Genomic DNA, 23,175 nt, shown 5'->3' on the forward strand with positions numbered 1-23,175 from the left:
ACTGCGACTGCCCCCGCCGGCAGCTCTGAGTCTCGTAAATCTAAAGCCTTGGCATCCCTCCTCTCTCATCATCTTCTCTTTGACTCCTGGAGAATTAGAGAACCCTCGTCCCGAGACTATACGTTCTATTCTTCGGTTCATGGATCTTATTCCCGAATAGACATGATCCTCTTCAGCCGCGATCTATCCCTAAAACTTCAGACGGCTCGCATCCATCCAATGGTCTGGTATGACCACTCCCCCATATCTGCTGATCTCGCTGATATAGTTTCCCGTCCCCGCCCTGCTACGTGGCGCCTCAACGACTCCATCCTGCATGACCCGCAACTCGTCCTTGATTTGCGGAATCTTTTAGATGAATATTTTCTCCTAAATGGCCTTCCAGACATGCCCCCCGCGACCCTCTGGGAAGCCCATAAGGCGGTGATACGGGTTCATTTGATCAGCATGGCTTCATGCCGTAGGAAATTAACAATTCATAAGTGCACCTCATTAGCTATCCAACTTCAGACTCTGGAACGACAACATAAACTCTCCCCAGATGAAGCTACTTTGAACAAACTTCTAAAAGTACGTTCTGATTTGAATCTCCTCCTCTCGGAATCCACAGCCGCGGCTCTGAAACGGCTGAAGCAAACGTTTTACGAGAAGGGAGACAAAGCAGACAGGATCTTGGCCACCCGTTTGAGGGCTCAAACTTCCCAAAATAATGTCATGACCCTAAAATCGGCCTCGGGCTCCCCCATACACAGCCCTGATCAAATAGGGCGAGAGTTTCAGAAGTTTTACTCTGCCCTATATAATTTAGATAGCTCAAATCCTGGAAGTACTCCCCCAGCTGAAATCATAAAAGCTTTTCTAAAACAAGCGAACCTCCCCACTCTCTCCCGCGATTCGGCCCAACAATTAAATGAAGAAATCTCGTCAGAGGAAATACTGGATGTTATTAAAGCACAAAAGGCCTCCAAGGCCCCGGGCCAAGATGGCTTCACCGCAGACTATTATAAAAAATTTTCCCAGACCCTGGTCCCCCACCTCCGCACCCTGTTCAATGCTGTCTTGCAAGGAGCTCCATTCCCTAAATCAATGTTGGAAGCACGTATAGTAGTTATACACAAGGAAGGGAAGGACCCTAGTGACTGTGCGAGCTACCGTCCTATCTCCCTCCTTAATGTAGATGTTAAGATTTATGCAAAATTATTAGCCACTCGTCTGAATACAGTCCTTCCGTCTCTGATCCATTATGACCAAGTGGGTTTTATCCCAGGCCGTCAAGCCAGAGATAATACCCGTCGAGCAATAGATATAATTCAAATAATTAATCACAGACGTCTCCCAGCCCTGATGCTCTCTTTGGACGCTGAGAAGGCATTCGATCGGATTTCGTGTGACTTCATGTTTCACGCTCTGAAGACGTATGGCTTCTCGGCTGAATTCCTGACGGGAGTTTCTGCTCTTTACAATTCTCCCTCCGCTAAGGTATTGGTTAACGGCTCGCTTTCTGATCCTCTCTCCCTTTCCAATGGGACGAGACAGGGATGCCCCCTATCTCCTTTAATTTTTGCATTGGTTATAGAACCCTTGGTAGCAATGATTAGGCAGTCGGCTTTGGTAACGGGTGTGGAGGTGGGACCCAGGGAATTCAAGGTCTCTCTTTTTGCTGATGATATACTGTTCTCCCTCACGAACCCCCAAGACTCTTTACCCGCCCTATACAGGCTCATTAATGAATAATGAATTAATGAGGCTATAAAATTAATTTTGCTAAATCAGAGGCCATGCTCCTGCACGCTCCCCCTCCCCTCCGTGCCACCCTACAGGCTAATTTTGCTTTGCGCTGGCAGGCGAACAAGATCATGTATCTCGGGGTCTATATCACCTCTTCCTATGACCGATTATATAAAGAGAATTTTCCTCCCCTTCTCATTACAATCAAAAAAGACCTAGAAGTATGGAGGAGCTATATTATATCGTGGCTGGGGAGGATCATTGCTGTTAAGATGAATCTGATCCCCAAACTCCTTTACCTCTTCCAGACTCTGCCGGTGAAGGTGCCGGATTCTGTGTTTCGGGACTTACACTCTTCTTTCCTCAAATTTGTCTGGCGTGGCAAGCCCCCTAGAGTCTCAGTAGCAGTACTTAAACAGCCCAGGGGCCGGGGAGGAAGAGGCTTTCCAGATGTTAAACACTATTACTTGGCGGCCCATCTGACCCAGGTTGCAGTTACTTATGTCCCTTACCGGGCTGTAGCATGGGTGGACTTGGAAACCAACTTTGTGGGAGTCCCTTCCTTGTCATCCCTATGGGGCCTCTCCAGACTGGACAGGCCACAGGGGGCCTCCTTACTCCAATCGCTCAAATTTTGTTTGTCCCTATGGGACTCATCCCGGCTCAAGCACAAACTATCTTCCCTTATTTCCCCTCTAACTCCCCTCTGGAGCAACCCGCATTTCCCCCCAGGTGGCCAGCCACAGCAATTTAAGCTCTGGAAACATGCGGGAATACGTGTGGTCTCGGACCTGGTGGTTGACGGAACTTGGGCCTCTATCTTGGATCTTCAGCATAGGTTTGAATGTTTTCGCCCGCTCTTCTTTGAGTACTTCCAGGTCCGACACTTTGCGATGTCCTTGCCCGCCTCTGACACTCTTATGCCCCTCACTACCTTTGAGTACATGTGTTTGCATTCTCCACTCACCAAAGGGATGGTGTCGAGGATCTATAACTGGCTAATAGACATATCCTTTGACACGCCGGGACGCCATGAACGTGAATGGGAGAGGGATCTGGGACCCCCTCCGGATGAGTCTTGTTGGGAGGAGGTCAGGGAGGGGATTGCCAAGAGCTCAATATCCACACTTATTAAAGAAACTGCATACAAGCTGTACTATAGGTGGTACTACACCCCAGATAAGTTGTCTAGAATGTTTCCCACTGCTACTCCGAGCTGTTGACGGGAATGTGGCCAGAGAGGCACGATGCTTCATATATGGTGGACCTGTCCCCGTATAATCCCTTACTGGAACATGGTCCTTGCACTTATTAACTCCGTATCTGAACAACAGATCACTAAGGATCCCTGGTCGTTCCTTCTCTCTCACACTATCCCTGATGAGACCGCCCCTTCCAACAAGCTGATATCCCACATACTAGCTGCTGCCAAATCCCTAATAGCTAAACACTGGAAAGATCCTAACCCTCCCTCTATGCAGTCCTTACGGAACTACATCTGGAATATCGCAAGCATGGAGAGTATTACATGCTACCTTCATGATAAATCCTACAACTTTGACAAGGTTTGGGCCCCGTGGTATCTCCAGCAAAGCCGGAGCTGTTTATCCCCTTTGGCTCTCTCGTCCTCTAATGGTACATAAACTCTGGGCCGTCTCCGGATCCTCCAGGTTGGTCGTCGTGCGCCATGGGTAAGAGATCCATATATCTTGCCGTCTACTTTATTTTTTTATTTTCTTATTTATTTTATGGGTCGTTATTCTGTAAATATGTTGCTTACAACCTCCTTTGAAATAGGTATGGTGATATACGTGCCTGCCCTTCCCAACCCTCCCCCCCACGTTCCCCCTCCTTAACCCATTTTGTTTCCTGTCCCTTGCCTACCCCTCCCTTCTACTATAAAACTTTAAAATAAGAGGAGACATCTTGTTGTCTTAACACAGTTGGTTTTTACTTGTTGTTGGCTCTTTTCTATGCTGTTTCCTCTTGTAACAAATAAAGAGTTTAAAAAAAAAAAAAAAATAGTGCTCCTTCACCCCACATTCAATTAATAGCCCCTAAACCACCCAAGCATTAAATGAAAGGTCTCATCACCCCACCTTAAATTAATATGCTCTACTATTAAATTTAATATCCCACCATCACCCCCAAGTAAATTAATAGCACCCACCATTAAATAATTAGCCCCCAATCACAGACATTAAATTAGTAGGCCACTTCTTATCTTCATCCTCATTATATTAAAAAAAACACCCTCTTCCCTCACTAAACTAAGGCACTTGCCCCTGAGCCCCCCTCCCCATTAATCCTGCTCTGGGTAGCCTAGGCACCTAGCCTGGACTGCTTGTATACTCCTTACACAATGTCAGTAGTGCTACTAAAAGCAGTGGCCTCTATTAGCTCTGTCCTGGCAATACCCACTACACAGTGTTATATTTTAATAAGTATCTGTCCTTGCATGCCACACCTCGCACCTGTTACCATTTTCTTCTGTGTGCCTCCTTGTTTCTTGCCTGCTCTCCTTGTCTCCTCTATGCCCATTCTCATCTCTTGCTTGACCACCTTACCTATCCACCTTGTCTCTTGCGTACCTGCAATCCCTTTGTTTTTTCCGTTTGCGTCTTTTTATACTCCACTTGTTTTTAGACTAGGCCTTTTGTATTTTGTATCCAATATCCTGAAGCAAAAGGGTGCACAGCACCGTACAGAGAGCATACAAAACAGTACATAGCATTATGGAACAATACAATAAACACATAGCTGTGACAAATCATGTCACAGTTATGAATAGCCGTGCTGGGCAATGAGATGCAAGGGGTACAATCATTATAAGCTGAAACCTGTGCTCATTAGCATGGGCTTTCAGGATCAGACCCACTGATTGAGGTGTAAAGACAAGGGATGAATATCCCAGGGAGGAGGTGCAAAATATAGCAGGCCTGCAAAAGGCATAGGTAATGAAAAGAGGATGAAAGGAAGGAAGAGGGTTCTGCTTGCGAGATCTTACAATTTAGAGGCACAGGGGAAGAGATGTGGTGACGCATAGGGGGGGAGTGCAAGGGGATCTGGAAATCATCTGGTTGTGGTTGAAACAAGAGAATTGGTGAGATGTACAGGGGTGGATGAAATTGGACACACACAATACTTGATTATTTGTACACCGAAATTTAAAAGTTGATATTTGTGTGCTACATGAAAAAACAGTCAGTATTTAACTTATACAAAACAAAAAGAAATTTGTCAGCTTGATGGACAGCTGCTATGACAAAAAGGCAATATTTTTGTCATAGCAGCTGTCCATCAAGCCTATTTAAGGCACATTTGGGTGTGGCTCACAGGCCAGCCTTTGCTAGATGTAAACCCCTATACCTGGGAGGCGAGTGCATATGATTTTAACTGCATTTTAATAGTGTTTAAAGCATATAGGTCAGTGTAGGACCTGCATATAATGAGGTACCCTTGACGTTGGGATGCAGGCTTAAGTCTTTTGATCAAAATATGAACGAATACCTCATGTTTTCATTTTGCTAGACACACACAGCTATGCAGTTTAAAGGATAAGCGCTGACAAATTTATTTTTGTTTTGTATTTAACTTATGTGTAAAACAGAATACTAATTTGCACCCCTTTCATTGTAACATGGTTTTGTCCAGGAGACTGAAATAAGAAGTTTCTTAAGTTAATATCCTTAATGAATCAGGCACCAGGAGATGAAAGGTAGTGTTATCTTCGGCATATAACTGATACTGGATGCCAAAAGAACTCATGAGTTCATCCAGGGAGGAGGTGTACAGGTGTACAGGATGTCAAGGACAGAGCCCTGAGGGACTCTTATGGGGATCGGAAAGCAAGGAGCCAGTGGTAGAGAGAAAAAGCAGTTGGAGAGGTAGGAGGTGAACCAAGAGAGGACCATGTCAGAAAGGTCAATGGTTTGAACAGTGAGCAATTGGAGAGGGTAATCCACAGTACAAATAAAAAAGGATTTGCACAGTGTCAAAACCGCAGAAAGATCAATGAGGATAAGCAGGGAGAAGTGGCCTTTGGACTTGGCTTGGAGACTTCAGGCAGGGCAGAAACTAGGTTAATATTATTATTATTAGTCTTTATTTATAGGGCGTCACAAGATGTCTGCACTGCCGTACAGAAAACCGACAGTGGACCATACAGGGTAAAACAGTACAGAACAGTGAACAAAATTACCAGTACTTCAATAGCCCCAAATATAGCTAGCACAATGGAGTTGAAGGAGAAGAATAGGTAGAGGGACAGGAGGGAAGAGGGAGGTGGTCATCAGAGCTAACATCTTAAAGGGAGGGCAAACAGAGAGGAGGCACAATGGGGTGTCAGAGGGTATCAATCGCAAGAGGAGTGAATAGCGGGATAGGGGAAGAGAGGTGAGGAGATCAGCATTGAGAGAAGGTTATTTGGATGGGTAGTAGGCTTTGAGGAAGAGTTGAGTTTTAAGTGCCCGATTGGAAGTGCACAAATTAAGGGACAGACGGAGTATGGTAGGTTGTTCCACTGGAGGGGGACAACCCGGGAGAAATCTTGGACTCTGAAATGGGATGAGGTGATCAGAGTGGAGGAGAGGCGACGGTCATTGGCTGATCACAGGGGAACGGGATGGATTGTGAATGGAGAGGAGGTTGGAGTTGAATGGGGCAGTAGAGTCAGAGAGGGCCTTGTAAGTGAGGGTGAGCAGTTTGAAAAGGATTCTGTAGGGGAAGGGGAGCAAGTGAAAGGCAAGGCAGAGAGGGGAGGCAGAAGAAGAGCGTCAGGAGAGAACGATGAGTCTTGCAGCCACGTTGAGTGTAGACCTGAGGGAGGCGAGGTGGGAGAGGGAGAGGCTGGTGAGGAGAAGGTTACAGTAATCAAGACGGGAAATAATAAGTGCATGGATAATGAGAGGGTGACACCCAGGCCGTGGAGTTGGGAAACGGAAGAAATTGTGGTGTTGTAAACAATGATAGAGAGATCAAGATGGGATGAAGATCTAGAAAAGGGGGAAAACAATGAACTCGGTTTTGGCAATGTTTATTTTTAGAAAGCGTGAAGACATCAAAGAGGAGATGGCAGAAAGGCAGTCATATACACAAGAGATACGGGATGGAAAGATCAGGAGAAGTGATCTATAGTTGAATGTCATCAGCGTAGAGATGATATTGGAGACCAAAAGAGGAGATCAGCCAGAGAGGTAGTATACAGCAAAAAGAGTAGAGGTCCAAGAACTGAGCCCTTAGGAACTCCTACAAGGAGAGCGGAGAAGGGAATGAGCCAGAAAGCCAAGTTGGAGAGGATCAAAGAGAGAGTTGTCAGAGAGGTAGCTGTAGACCTGCTGCTTGCATATTTTGGAGGCAAATGGGAGGAGAGAGATGGGCAGTAGATAGACAGGGAGATGGGGTTAAGATTTATTTTTTAGAAGGGTTAAGACAATAGCATGTTTGAAGGATGAAGCAAAGATGCTAATGCAGAGAGAAAAGTTGAAGAGGTGGGCAAGATGAGAGCAGGTCATGGGGGAGAGCATGTTTTTAATAGAATTCAGTAGTAGCTTAGGCTCACCAGTATTACTAGAGCCCAGTGTAGAGAATAAAATAATAATAATAATAATAATAATAATAATAATAATAATATACCACATGTAACATGTATATTATTTAGCTTAAATACACATTGATCTATTAAAGGTTATACTTCACTAGAGGTATAAAAATATCATAGGAAACATCTGTTTTCTCATTGTTTTTACTGTAATAAACATGCCCTCGGGACACACTGAAGTTTGGGATGGATGATCCATATATAAAAATAAAGCTGCATGCTCTACAACTTAGCAAAGCCCCAGCTCCTGCTCTGTGCAGTCATTTTTCCTAGGGCTCAGATCCTCTCACTCAAACAGCCCATTTTAAGTTGGTGAACTAAATTGACTTTAGCAGTAGTACAGTACAGTAGCAGTACACAACAGCCAGAACCCATGGAAATACAGCTGCATGTAGTAGCTTCCAGGGCTCTAACTATAGTGAGGGGTGGCCCTGCACTACCACCTTCTACTATCTGATGGGGTAGACTTAATGACCAGTCCGAGCTTGCATTTACTACAAAGGAATCTCTTTGAAAAAACAGATGGTACAACAAGATGATAACATTTGCTAAATTTAAGCATTTTGAGCATTTACAAAACTGATCAGATAAAAAATAGGGCAATAATAAAATATATTTCTGGCTATCTATTTGAAAACAACATACTGTCTGACTCAGACCTGCCCCGAAGGTGTAGCAATGCCTCACTATGAAGAGGTGTAAAAGCATTTTAAATATTTTGTTGTCTAGGGACTTAGCTATGCGGGACACACGCTACATGTAACTAAAATGTTCATATTCCAGTAATAGTAACAATGGCGTCAGCAACAGGTCATTTCTAGGCCATTGACTGTGCTATTGTTACACAAGATGACATTCAAATCCTCAGAGCTTTATGCAATGTTTTGGAATTAGCAGGACTCTATAATTCCAAAATGCCAATAATTTTATAGCACTTAGATATATGGCACATTCAGTTTTATCATCAGTTTTTATTAAATAAGTGGTATATATTTTTCAATATCTTTATAAATGAAAATAAACAACTTATTTACTTAAACACTCATTGAGGGTAATTTGCAACTTCTGTGCACAGTGTACAAGTCCCACATAGTAACCTCTGAGATGCATACATCTGTTTTAGAGTCAGATATGTCTGGTACATTGGCATGCATGGCTTTTTATGGCATGACACCTTTTCTGAAGGTGTTTGTTACTCTGGTTGACAGTGAGATCTGGATGAAAATGAACATGCTTTATAGATAGCAGCAATTATGCATGATTAACACCTGAATTGCTAAACAAGTTTTGTTTCGCATGTGTTAAATGAAAATGACCTACAATGGTAAATCATAATATATATATATTTGAAGTCGTTTTCAGTCATGCAACACATTGCCCAGCTTTTATCTTGTGAAAAAGGCCCACATTGCAACTTCTGGAAGTGATGTTATTCATAGATACTCTATTTTTCTTCAAGGTAGTTGTCAGACCAGTTAGTTGCATTAGCTCTACTGTTAGTATTTAAAAATGATCTGTAAATTCAAGCAAGGCGAACAAGTTCAAACATGTTGAAGATGGTTTTCATGTGTTCGAGATTGTTTACATTATATAATGTTTTTGAATTTGATTTTGACTTTTTTTTTGACGGCAGATAAAAACCGTTTGGCCTATCTAATCTGCCCAATTTTTAACTTATGATAACCTTAAACCCTATTTGATATTTTAATCTTAGTAAGGATAGCCCTATGTATATCCCTATGTAATGACTTTCTATGCCCACAGCAAACTCATGCTTGAACACAGCAGTTCAAATTAAAATTAAAATTTGAATTAAAAAAAAATAATAACATGCAATAATAAGAATTAATTCATTAAATTCAAAACTCATAAATTGTACTAGTTTGAATGGTTTACAAATTGATTCTTCCATTTTAGACTTATCAGTTGGCTAAATTGAAAACTTTCAAAACACTATTTTAAATATTTTCAAGCAATTCCATATGGTCATATTCCCTCTACAAGTAGTTTCTGACCGGGGGGGAGATGAGCCCTGACTTCTAAACACTAAGCTGATAGGCAATATTTGTGGCAAAATAATTTAATTATGTGTTGTCTTAATATATCAATAATTATAGGCAGATAAAGATGTTTTACATTCAAGACAGACTATTACAGTGATGGTCAGTGCTTGGATGTAAGAGATCCACTTATAAAGTCCAAGCAAAGTGTGTGTGTATGGGCACATTGCAATTTCCTATTTCGCATAGGCGCAATTTACATTTTAGTATTTAACTCTAGTCTTCCTATAACATCTTCAGAACAGGATACTAATTTAAAATTGCTGCCCCCAAATATTACTACATATTACTATACTATATAACTACTTTTTTCCGTGTCAGTACAAAATTAGCATGCATATCATTCTGTGCTCTTAAATCACTATTATTATTATTAATTTTTATTTATAAGGCGCCACTAGGTATCCGTAGCGCTATACAGGGACAGACAGAAACACAATACAGGGAGAGACAGCACGGAACAGTTAACAAAAAGCACAGTAACTCGGAAGCTCAATGTACAGCTAGATGAGAGGTGAGAGCCCCCAGCGGTGTAGCTAGAGGGGCAGAAGGGCAAGAGGACCTCGCGGAGGAGACAAGGAGCTGGAGAGCAGAGTTAAGGTGGTGGAGAACAGGAGGAGAGGAGGCCCTGCTCGAAGGAGCGTACAATCTAAGGGGAGGGTAGGACGGACAGAGACACAAGGGTAGGAGGAGGAAAGGGGGAGAACGCAGAGAGGGAGAGGGGGGAGAGGAGAATGACGAGGAGGGAGGCAGGAGGAGGGCAGGATAGGGAGGGCGGTAGGTGGGAGACTTTAAAGTCTTAAACTAAACAAGTTAGACAATTTAAAAAAGGTAGCAGAGGTTTGCACAGGTAGAGGGGGAGATAGGCAGATGGAGGCGTTCCTTGTTCAGAATAACAGTGCAGATTTCCATTTGTGGAGTGAAATTAATGAGGTAATAGGATGAATAGGGGGCATTTTCATGGGGTGTTGCTTGCTGTCTGGAGGGGCGCAAACCCATTTCCATGCTGCAAAAGCACCTAAGAACACTTCTAGGTTGTGGAAGCATCTCCTGAAAGGTGAGGGGTGTACACCTTGAGGTGCTCTCAGTAGGTAGCACCTAGGCACAGCAGTGCAAAATAAAGCTTTCCACATCAGATGTGCTTCTTAAATGTTCTCCAGTATTATTGCTATTGTCTAATTGTTCCCTACACTAACTATATGCAAATTCTGAAAAGAAAATACGTTTTGAAAGGTTCTTTAAGTTCTATTCATAAATTAAGAAATATTAGACCAGGGTCAAAATCTTCAAGAAAGGACTGTTTGCAAAAAATGTCTAACTCTCTTGAAATATCCACTTGTGTTTTAACAAAGACGTATTAGGTATAATGTGCATTCCTATTTACATACTCAGCTTGCAATTCAACATTCATGCAGATATGTTTTGAGAATACCGTGAAAATACTATATGAATTACCTTTGTTTACAGCATTAGGATTAAATCAATTCCTACATTTTCAATGATGTCGCTAGAGCATATGGGAGGTTGTGCTTGTTTTGGGTGAATATATAATTATTTTTTATACACTATTATATTATGCCAGAGTGGAGGTAAAATGTACATTGGAAACTTCTGAAATGATTTCCTGTATATATGTGAATTACTTTATACTGCTCTGTACCCCTAGGCTTGAAAAATATTTCCCTTGATGACCTCCAGTGTATTGTGGTTTCAATGTAATCTTAGTTTTCTAGCAAATCATACTTCAATTGAATCCACATCCTATTTCAATTCAACTATAACTATTTTCTATCTATAGTTATACTTACCCTGACCCTTTCTTGACCCACTGCACCTCCACTTGCATTCTTTTGTAAAAATATCAGGATTCAAGCACTTAATAAGTCTCAGTTATAAAACAGAACAATTGCGCCCTGCAGTGGTTCTCTGTTTGCGATAAAAACTCTCTTCATCTACCTTGCACATACATAGATGTATATTCTGTTGTATGGAACTGCCTCAGGAAAAGCATTCGGCGCTTACTTTGGTGGAAGTGTTGATCAGGCCTGGGCATGAACACAGTAGAAAGTCCAACCTATTAAAGTCCAACCTATCACTTTAAGACCATACCCGTCATGAATTAATTTATTTATTTTTTGTGTTTTTTCCTAAAATACTGCTAGTTCCAGACTCATTCATTTCTTGAATTGAGTATGAGAGTGAGGAGATAGAGGGACTATATTTGTTACATGTACAACTTACATTTGAATATTTTTATTACATTGTTCGATATGTATGTAAAAATTCACTTTCCTGTATATAAGGTGCATAGAATGTGCAAAAGGTGTTGCATAGAAAGTAGGCAGGATCTTCTTCTGCTTCACTACTGAAAGTGGGTAAAGTTCTTATGGTGGGACCCCCCCCCCCCGTAAATTCCCAATATCTCTTCCATTGAAATGACTTGATGACGTCACGCCCGGCAGTCAGTGTGAATGGAGAAGAGGAGAGGAGGGACACGGCGCAGCGCGATCACGTGAATATCGTTTTTGTTGTTGTTTTTTTTCTTCCAGCTCCCCCCACCAACGAATACCCCCCCCCCCCACCCCGCGGGAAAAAAAAAATATATAAAAAATCTCAAAAAAGAAAATAAAAAAAAAATAAAAAAATATGAAAAATATAATTAGCGGAGAGGGCCCGGCCCGAGCCCCCTGGCATGGCCGGGCCCGGGTAAAATGTACCCGCTCTCCCCCCCTCTCGGCGGCCCTGGCTGCAGAATGTCAACACAACATTCCTTGCAACGTTCTTTTTGCTATGGTGTGAGAACCCTTGGGACCATATTTGCACAAACTTTCGTCATGTTAACATCCTCGCGCAAAATTTTCCATACGGTATCTTTGTCAATGTTCACAGATTCAGCTATCATTTGAACACTGAGTCGGCGGTCTTTTTCAACAATTTGACTAATTTTTTTCTACATTTTCTTTGGTTCTTGAAGTGCAAGGTAGTCCAGGGCGTTCATCATCTTCGATATTCTCACGTCCCTCGCTAAATCTTTTGTGCCATTCAAACACACGCGCACGAGACAGGCAGTTATTCCCATAGGCCGTAGTAAGCATATTAAAACATTCTGTTGGTGTTTTGTGCAATTTTACTAAAAATTTACACGTTGTTCAAGTTTTAAACTTTGCATTTTTTCGGCAATCTACAGAAAACACAACCAAACTAAATGGCAACTCACAATCAACTGAACGTCATAGAGTGTTGCAGCTTGTCATGTAGGTTCATACCGGTTCATGGGTACTACATATGCAGTTATAAGTGGCTCTGACTGCTTTGTTTACTAGGTGGAATCACAGTCTCATTATTTAATAGACATACCTCGTATATCAGTGTGTTTGAATGGATGGAGATAGCACATATGGGGTCTGTTCCTGCCTCTCTTTTTTTCCTCCTCCAACAGTGGAGCTGATAATCAGACATCAATAGTATTTCAGAAGAAGGAAAAGCTGTAATTAATAAGGGATGTGGGGACTTTGAAGTAATGTTATTTACTTTTGCCAATAGACTGCAATCCTGAGAATGGCTGTGCAATGTGTCTGCACAGAGGCACTTCCAGAAGGCTGAATAGGACTCTGTATGTACATGACAATTTCCTGTGTGTCTCCTTTTTCTAGTTCATAATGTCTAATGCCTTTTAATAATGATCACCTTATCTGTTAGTGGCCATTTTGAGAGAACATTAGGACAGGTGTTTGTTTTAAAAGAGTAGCAGAAAATCTACTGCTAGCAGTATAATTGTGCTTTAGTTAAAAAAAATAATTAAAATTTGTGTCGACTCCAAATGTATTATGTAGTATTAGTTCTACATTAGTTATGCATGACTGGAGTGTGAATTTTAATGATTTTCTTTCTCCAGCTGTTGATTCCTTTTTACCCATTTCTTTTCTCTTCAATCAGTTTTATTACTATGCTGTGTTGGATTGTTAAATGCGCCAACATACAAGTTTTGAAAGAACTGAGCAAAACTAAGCTGTTTGATGTGACCATTTATTTTCCTATTTAATGTTTGTAAGGTAGGATGATGAGAGGTTTGTATAAGTAAATCCATGTTTCATAATTACTTGGTGATTCAATAAGTTCTTAAGATGCTGGCTTTTCCACTGACTTATTTTTCAGGTAAGGATACAACCCTGGATACAGGTAAAATACTCTTAGACTGTTACTTTTTAAAGATGGATGTTCATTGTTCATATTTTTGATAGGAGTGTTTATGTGCATTTTTTCCAGTTTCTCTACATTTACTACCATAAGTAATGTTTGAAAATAATTAACCTTTAAGTGGCTGTATTCCATCTAATCCAATTCTTTTCTTTGTTTTGTCTTTTTCATATTATTTATGTTAAGAATAGATATTGAGAAAATCGGTCACAGTCACTATTGACCCTGCAATAATGACGACAACAGTTAGCCCGATGTAAAAATTGTGATTACTATAAGACAACAAGGAGGAAATAAGGACTTACCATATAGCAGACAAAGAACTTTCCCCACACGCTCAATTGCCAGCACATATCAAATGCGACTTTCTAAAATATCCCCAACAAGGAATGACGTCAATTACATTGGCCAAAGTTAGATTGACGGTTTAAATGTGGCAATGGGCGGACCCGCCTCATGTAAAATGAAATCAAGACATCGGGTCCAGCCATTGCCGCTTTAAAGCCTTCAATCTCACTTTGGCCATTGTAACTGACATCATTTGTTGCTAGAGACATTTTAGAAAGTTGCATTTAACATGTGCCGGAAATCCTTCTTCCAAACAGTGGAGTGTGGCCGTGTCGGTTAGGGGCATGGGCACAACACAATGGCCATGAAAACATTACCCAGATGCACGTCTAGTGCTTCTAAAGTGATAGGCCCTTCTCAGCACACCTTCCATCCCCTTAAACACACATGTGATCTCTCATATGGAAAAGAGGTGATGATATACCTCCCAATTTCCTGCAAGCTGGACATATTTGCCAACTAGCGAGACTGTCCTTTCAAATCAGGTAGATGAATGAACTTTATTCTAACAGAAGCCAACCCACAATTTTAATCCTTTCCCAATGAGTGTTTTGTTTACACTACGCCTTAAAAATTCAAACATTCTCAACGGCTAGCATGACAATTGAAAAAGCAATAATGGAATTTCTGCAGCAAAGGAACTTCTGCCAGTGACAAAACAGTTACTTTTAGGAGCAGTGAAAAAAGCAGGTTGTATTACAATTCAAATGCCATATTACAAATGGTTAAGATAGTATTTAAGCGTTCCATAGCCACTGCGGTCCCAAATCTACAATGGGGGTTTTAAGAAGTGAAGAATGTCTTTTTTTCAACAGCAGTTAATTAGAAACATCTCTTCTTAGAATTAACTCTTCTGCTGCTGCTCATATCACAAATATAACTGCAGTAAAAATACCACATCATATAAGATGATAAAAAAATATATATATTTCATGCTAATATATTGGCTTCATACAAAATTCCTTTGACACAGTATATATTATCACCTAACAACAGGAAAAAAAATGCTTTCAGACATAACCCCACTTAAATAACATAGTGTGATGACATGGATGAGAGAAGTGTCATCTTAAAGTGGACAACTACTTTAAATACTGAGCTTAAATTTTAAACACACAATTACAAATATCTAATTATTTGCTATATTCAAAAATCATACTATCATGCAATTTACAGAGACAAAGGTCGTGTCTTAAATATTTAACAGTTTGACAAAGTAACACATTTTTTTACATTCCTATGACGAGACATTAAAATGTTATAACACCTAACTCCCACAATTATCTACTGATATCTTATCACACCATGTATACATATTGCACCAGGTCTATCCATGAAAAACATTATTTTTATTTTACTTGAGAAATATTATGCAACACTGTTATCAGTATGATTATTTTGCTATTAATCTTATATGTCCAGTGGTCAAAGAAACAATGAGCTTCATAACCCGCAATTATGACTAAAAACATTTATATAAAAACATGTATATTTGTAAGTTATTATTCAGTGAAGGCTTATATAATTTTACTGTAATTTAGCCAATATGATTTATCCAATACTAGTAGATAATCAGGACATTGTAAGGTTCAGCACCTTTGCCAAGTACATTGGGATTATCACTTCTTAACTTTGGTTCTTCTGTATTATGTAATTTTTTTAGAATAGCTTTTAGAATGTATAGTGAGTGCCTCAAATTAATTATAATTATAAAAACAGAGAAAAAAAATAGTTACAATCTCAGATGGCCATTCACTGCTTAGTTTTTAGGGAAAAACATGCATTTAAAGAGGTAAAATCGATTATTATGTCTCGAACACACATGAAAGGTCTCAGGATGGCTTACTATTGGCATGACACAGTACTGATGGTAGCGCTCACCTTTCCTGCTCCGGACAAGCGTTTTTCCACATACCCCCCAGAAATCTGAAAGGGGATTCATCAGAGGAAATTACTTTATCCCAGTCCTCAGCAGTCCAATCCCTGTACCTTTTGCAGAATATCAGTATGTCCCTGATGTCTTTCCTGAAGAGAAGTGGCTTCTTTGCTGACCTTCTTGACACCAGGCCATCCTCCAAATGTTTTCACCTCACTGTGCTTGCAGATGCACTCACACCTGCCTGCTGCTATTTCTGAGCAAGCTCTGCACTGGTGGTGCCCCGATCCCGCAGCTGAATCATCTTTAGTCGATGGTCCTGGCACTGGCTGGATGTTCTTGAGTACCCTGAAGTCTTCTTCACAACTATTGAACCTCTCTCCTTGAAGTTCTTGATGATCCGATAAATAGTTGATTTAGGTGCAATCTTACTTGTAGCGATATCTTTGCCTGTGAAGCCCTTTTTGTGCAAAGCAATGATGACTGCACGTGTTTCCTTGCAGATAACCATGGTTAACAGATGAAGAACAATGATATCAAGCACCCAACCTCCTTTTAAAACTCACAGTCTGTTATTCTAACTCAGTCAGCATGACAGAGTGATATCCAGCCTTGTCCTCACCAATACTCTCACCTGTGTTAACGAGAGAATCACTGACCTGATGTCAGCTGGTCTTTTTGTGGCACGGCTGAAATACAGTGGAAATGTACATTCTGGAGTATATGCAAATTGCCATCATAAAAACTGAAGCAGCAGCTTGGTGAAAAATAATATTTGTGTCATTCTCAAAACTTTTGGCTATGACTGTAAATAGACCATAATCATGCTCAATGTGGATGGGAAAATATGTATGTGCTGACTAGTAAAAGTAGGAGTAATTGTGCATACCTAGATGCAGTGTGCTGTGCCTTGTAGGTCTTGCACTTAGCAAACTATGATACCTGTATCCTGTGTGATTTGTCTGCTGACTGTCCGGCACTGCCAAATTTTTGGTGCCTTACAAATAAACAATGATTATAATGACGGTGACACATTTTTATGTTTTTGCTTTTTTTTTTATTTATTTTTAGTCAATCCAAGTGAATTTGATATTTTTTTCAGGTAGGGATTTCTTTTTGCACTATACTGGAATCTAGTTTTTAATTAATAGCCTTTATACAGAAAAAAAGGTCAAAAACAAAGAAAAAATAACTTTTTGCCATGATTCATCTCAACTACTATTAGGTAATTAGGGGCACCCCATAATATAACCAGTTAGTGATTCCAAGTACACTGTAAACAAATATGTGTACTGGTGATGTGTACTGGCACTATGCCTCAGTTACAACTGAGACATAGTGCCCATAGACAATGGTATACATTTCAGTTTTGAAAACACTTTTTTTTCTTTTAAAGACATACTGCATCTGCACATCAAGCAATTGGGGACTGTTTATTTGTTACATTTAGATTTTGTGGGGGCTTTGTCATGGCAAGGGGCCCCTTAGTCATGTGTCCCCTGCATCTCTGCAGCAATAGATCTCTCGCAGTAGTGATCTAATGTTAGCTTACAGACCAGCTAGCTATAGATTACTTTTATCAGTGACCTATTAATACATAGCTACAGGGTAGAGTGCGATTGGATCATTCCTGACTAAAATGGCACCTCACAGGTTGTAGGAATACTACTTTTACCTTTCTGTGTTTCCATGGGAACACCAAAGAGGATATACAGGTTCTTGCATTGTGTACACAAAATTAATATTGAATGCTATGTAAACAGCGATTGGATACCTTTGACCCAAACAAAACGTGATCTGGGCACAGCACTGATTCTGGAGGCTATTACTGGCAGCCTGATCGCTGCAGTGGTAGGTGAGGTATCCCCAAACCATCATTAAAATTCAAATGCCATTTATAAACAGCAGTTCGGACTTCATTAAACTCTGAGCCGCAGTTTATATATGTTAGAAGGTTGGGAAGGGGTAAACTGACTTTGATGTTAACATCCTTGCTCTTCAGTAGAAAAATTCTTAAGAATATGTCTCTTCTGTGAACACCTCGGACTAGGGTTGAGATTTCTGGAGAACCAGAGTCCAGGTGTTTTGTTTTTAGCTGAGCCTCCATTCATTCCCCCACCCGAAGTATATAGTTTAAAGAGCTATAATGTCCTGAATACTTTGGTGTCCTTTACATATATTAAGGTCACATTTGTTAGCATTGTATGGAAGTCAAATAATTGGTTAAAGTCGTTCTAAATTAACAAATATCAATTGCAATAGTTTTCCGTGCGATATTGATTAGTTCGCTACGTCATAACAGGGTTAATGCAGCAATCGCATGGGAAAACAACACACACTCACATTTACACTTACATTTGTAAATTGTACACATTTAATAAATTTCCAACTCACAACAGTTTATTAGTAAAACTTAAAGGCTATTCATGCAAAGATAAATTTACATTACAGGTATTTATGGGCAGGGGAGGGCTGGCAAATTTTAGCCCGGGGGGCACGCACATAGCACTGACCCATGACCTATAAGTAACGGCCCACATACATTATCTATATATACATGTATATATATAGGCAAACACAGAATTTTTAGGGGGGGGGGGAAATGTTTGAATTCAGTACTACTAAAAAAAAACCAAAAAAAACCCCGACAATACGCCAATAATATAGACTTTTTTAGTTTAGTCAAATTGTTTTTCAAAATACCATTGATACCGCACATTGACACGTACATTAATACTGCACATTAAAACTAGCATTAATACTGCACATTAAAACTAGCAATGATACCGCACATCAAAACAGCATTGATAATGCACATTAATAATACAATGCTGCTCCAACTGATAAAACAATCCTATGCCATCTAGCTAACTTTCAGTTTATATATTACCCAGTAACTGTAAAATACAATTAAAGTAAAAAATATAGTATATTTAAATAATGAATATATATCTTATATTTTTAAATATAATTGGCTGAACGCCCAGTATTATTGGGACTCGCCGTTCAGCCGCAGGACGGCAGTGACTATTTCCACTGTCTGGCTATACCTGGGAGGAGCTGCTGCTCCATTTCACCAGTGATAGTCTATACAGCTGTCGCGCGGTGCTGTACAAAGGGTTTAGCATGTTTACATGCTTTTGCCTGCTTGTCAGTGAAGGTGGGAGGGGGGTTTAGCAATAGATTATATAGTAATGTTCTATTACAGTACTGAACCCAGGAGCTTATTTATTAAAGTGCAAGAAGCCATTTTGCTTTAAAAAGCTGATGTTTCTGCCAGCAAAATGGCTTGGTTTTGCTGCGTAAAATACTAATGGGGTTATCGCTGGCGATAACCCCTGTTGGGGAAACCTATTTATCAAGCACTATTAATAGATCATCATACAAATAGCACTACACTATTTGTATGTGTATCTATTCGCCCACATACACAAAAAAAAATGCTATTTTTTTTATCAATAAAGATTAAAAATATAATATTAAAAAAACTAAACATACACTTACCTGAATAAAAATGATTGTAATGGTTGGCAAGCCACCAGTATATAATATATATATATATATATATATATATATACACACACACATTTATTTATAAATATTTATTTATATATTTATTCCTTTTTACCTACTTCATAGCAGCCTCCTAGCGTGATTGAGGTTCCCATTTATTTGATTGATTGGGGCTGCCCCAGGGCTCCTGTAGGCTATGGGAGGAGCCCTGTAGCACTTTTATGATGGCTAATGTTTTGCCCTGTACATGGATAGTATACACAGAATACTACCCATGTGTCATGCGGCTGGGCACCCCCCCCCCACACACAGATCCCCCTCCTCACACCCCCATGGCCGCGGATGATTGGGCTACCATCCACCCGGCTGGGAGAGAGAGCGCTGTGGTGCTGCTCCCCCCCCCCCGCTCCCTCCCGCTCGTGGATACATGTGGTGCCTTCCGCATACACTGAGTATTACCCAGCGCACAGGCGGCTGCATCACATGTCACTCGATGCGGCCGTGTCATCAAGTGTCATGTGATGCGGCCGTCTGTGCGCTGGGTAATACTCAGTGTATGCAGGCAGCACCGCATATATCCACCGGTGGGGAAGGCGGCCCAAACTGGTGTCAGGCCGAGCGGCCCGGGGGGCAGATGTCCCCCTGCCCTAGCTCGCCCCTGTTCATGCGTCAAGTCCTAAGAAATGTATGATGTTTGGTCTTATATCATTCCTCATTTCACCAGTAGAAATACGGTGATAGCAGAGCAGCGATCACACTTAGAGATTGCTAGTTATGAAAAAAGTAAGATTGAAACTCTATAATACTGTAGACATCACATGTATATAGGTTGGTTTAAACTGCATTAGGTTGGTTCCCTTAGGCAAGACATGTGCTCAGTTGTTGGAGAAAGCTGCCACCTTTGGAGAGGAATCCTTTGAATTGACCAATGATCTACATTTTACTGGACTGACTTGACCCCTGGATCAATGAAGAAAGACCTAAGTTTATCTTTGTGCACATTGTGACAACATCACTGTTTTTTGTGTTAACTCAAACTGTATATAAGCGAGTCCCTGGGCCAGTATTACATCTCTTTCATGACTACAGACTACAAAACTGAATCGGACCTGGGCCCAGGGGGCGCTTGCGTAATGTTTTCGGATGAACTTTCCTGTAAAATGCTATACCTTCTCGTGCATCATAATGGTTTGTAGTTATCCTGCTATCATTTGTTATTAAATGTCTTTGTGCTTTGCAACCACATTAATGACATAGGACAATAGTTATTGGTAGCGATTATACGAATATTACAATTGTCACATGTAAAACTAATTAACTACAGTTTCAAGGTTACTAGCTGTCCACATTTAAGACTTCATGACACACTCTTGTCCATGCTTAATCTGTACTAATAACTTTCATTCTGAGATGATTTTAATTTATTGGCTTGTGCATACCCTCCAGCAAATGTTTATAAATACATTACTTTATCTTAGTGTCTTTCAAGCAACATGTTTATATAATCAAGTAGAGTAGTTTACTTTTGTTACCCTTGGATACGACTGCCTAATGATATAACTGCATGGATGAAAAACAAAGCAGGATATTAGGAAAACAAAGTCATTTAAAAAAAACATAAATTAAAATGATCTGAAGATCATCATTAAACCTATAGCATTTGAAAGTTTCAGGTTATAACATAATCAATGTCATTTGATTAGATAGTAGAAGGCTTGTCGTAACATTAGGTTTATCTCTTGTTTTTTTCTTTTTCATTGCCTCTGTTAGAAGAGTATGTTTTAATGTATGTTTTCTTATTATTTTATGGTGCAATTAACATTCAGAAGATATTGTAGGGAATTCAAGTTAACATTCAAGCTTATAATTATGTAGTGTAAGACACTGTCATCATTGGGCTCATGTTTCCTATCCTAATCCTAGATTATAGATATTTTGCTTTCTCTATTCATAATCTAGATTCATCAAACAGATGGCATATTGGCAATTTAAAACAGATAAAGTACGTTCATTAAAATTACTTATTTCATTTGAGTATGTTGAATATAACAGTTTTTCCCTTAAAGACTTACCTGTAAAATTGACTTTCAGCAGATAATCCTTGTAGAGCGTCTTACCGTCTACTGTTTTCATGGCATCACACAGTTGGGTGGTATTTGAGCACAGAGTCCGTTGCATTTGATGCAGGGCATGGGCCATTGCATAGACAGCATTTACCACAAACATTATTTTGGATTCTTGCTCATAATTAGAACTGTTGATATTGAGGCGCTTGTCACATGTTTTTTCTGTTTTGTTGTGCAGGCTACATTGAAACTTTTGTTGCCAGAAATCCTTAAACCAAGGATTGCGATGATTGTTGTTGGGATTAAGGCTTTTAAAATATTTATCAAATTCTTTAACAGGATGTGAAGCAAGTTCTAAAGTAATTGCCCCATACGCTATGTGTTCGTTGCCTTTGACAATACTCTCTTGAGCACCCCACCCATCACTGGCAATCCAAGTAAAAGAAGCATTAAATCTGTTGGCAGCAGCCAAAAGTTCTCTGGTATCATCACTCCGCATGAAAAGAACCACAACTTTTGCATTTGGCTTTTGTAATAGTTCTCTTATTGCATTGTCATAAGACTTTTTAATATTCGATCTTCCAACTTTTTCGGAAGTGGCAATGCAAATGTTTCTCATCCTTGCTTCTTGTTCAAAGGCTTCAATTCCTGTCTCCCCATAATCTCCTTCAGAGGCAACTGTAGACACATATGTCCAATTAAAGAAACGTAAGATTTCAGCCATTGCTTTTGCCTGATAGAAGTCTGGTGGCACTGTCCTTGCAAAGTAGTCATAACGGGACTTGTCACTAAGTTTGGCACTGGTGGAAGCATAGCTTATTTGGGGGATATGGAAGAGTCTCAGCAAATTAGCTACCTGTGGATACAAAATTGACAAAACATTAGGATAAAATACAACTTTCCCACTAAGGGGTGGATTTACTAAAGCTTCTAAAAAGGCAGATTGGAGATGTTTCCCATAGCAACCAATGAGATTCTAGCTATCATTTTCTAGCATGTACTACATAGATGATAGCCAGAATTGGTTGCTATGGGAATCACTCCACTTTTGATTTATAAAAGCTTTAGTAAATCTACCCCTAATTCTTCTCAAGGTTATATCAGAAAGACAATGCACAAGGTTTTCATAACTCAGCTCCTCAAATCGTAACACAACTGATTTTGAAAATTCCTCTCTGGTAATAACTAATCCAGCCAAATAGATAAGCTCAATAGATTAAAGAAATCTTTAAAACATAACCTTTTGGAGATATTTGAAATGTTAGTGTATGCTTGTTTTATTGTTGGAGCTACATCTGTTTTTAGTGCTTTATCTCTTTCTCTGTCTCAGTGACCTGAAACTTTTAATTTGCAGCAAGAAGTAAGTATTTAGCAGATAGCATTGCATTTACATCGGAAGCCTGAGCCCAGCTTTATGAGAAAATGGAACAAGAGACACCATGAAGTGAGACCTAGCTGATCTTGTAGAATCACTGTGAAATTGAAGAAAGTGATTCCAAATATATAAAACCTTAGTTAAAAATGATATTGTTGTAAAAATAACAAAGCCTTTTTTTAATGTCATAAAACATAACATCCATTCAGAGGTGGAACTAGCGAGCTGTGGGCCCCAGTGCAAGGAAGCAGGGAGATGAGAACCAAGGCCCACAGCTTGGTAGTTCCAGGTGCAGTCGGTCCCATTATCTTCATGGACCCCGATGCAGCCATTGGTTTTTAATGCTTATGAACTGACTACCAAATTAACCACTTCATATCTAGAGACAGTTTGTACATTCATACACAGCTTTT

General features: G+C 40.1%; 1 protein-coding gene across 1 annotated transcript in view; it reads right to left on the bottom strand.

The window, feature by feature from the left end:
• Nucleotides 1–23,175, bottom strand: part of GRM3 (glutamate metabotropic receptor 3) — a 262,402-nt gene that overhangs the window by 74,581 nt on the left and 164,646 nt on the right. Inside the window, exon 3 of the mRNA XM_075208691.1 lies at nucleotides 21,394–22,243. Within this exon, the coding sequence (XP_075064792.1) occupies nucleotides 21,394–22,243 (850 nt within the window). The remainder of the gene's footprint in view (nucleotides 1–21,393; nucleotides 22,244–23,175) is intronic.

This window comes from Mixophyes fleayi, chromosome 4 (assembly GCF_038048845.1).
Source record: "Mixophyes fleayi isolate aMixFle1 chromosome 4, aMixFle1.hap1, whole genome shotgun sequence".
NCBI classification, from domain to species: Eukaryota; Metazoa; Chordata; class Amphibia; order Anura; family Limnodynastidae; genus Mixophyes; species Mixophyes fleayi.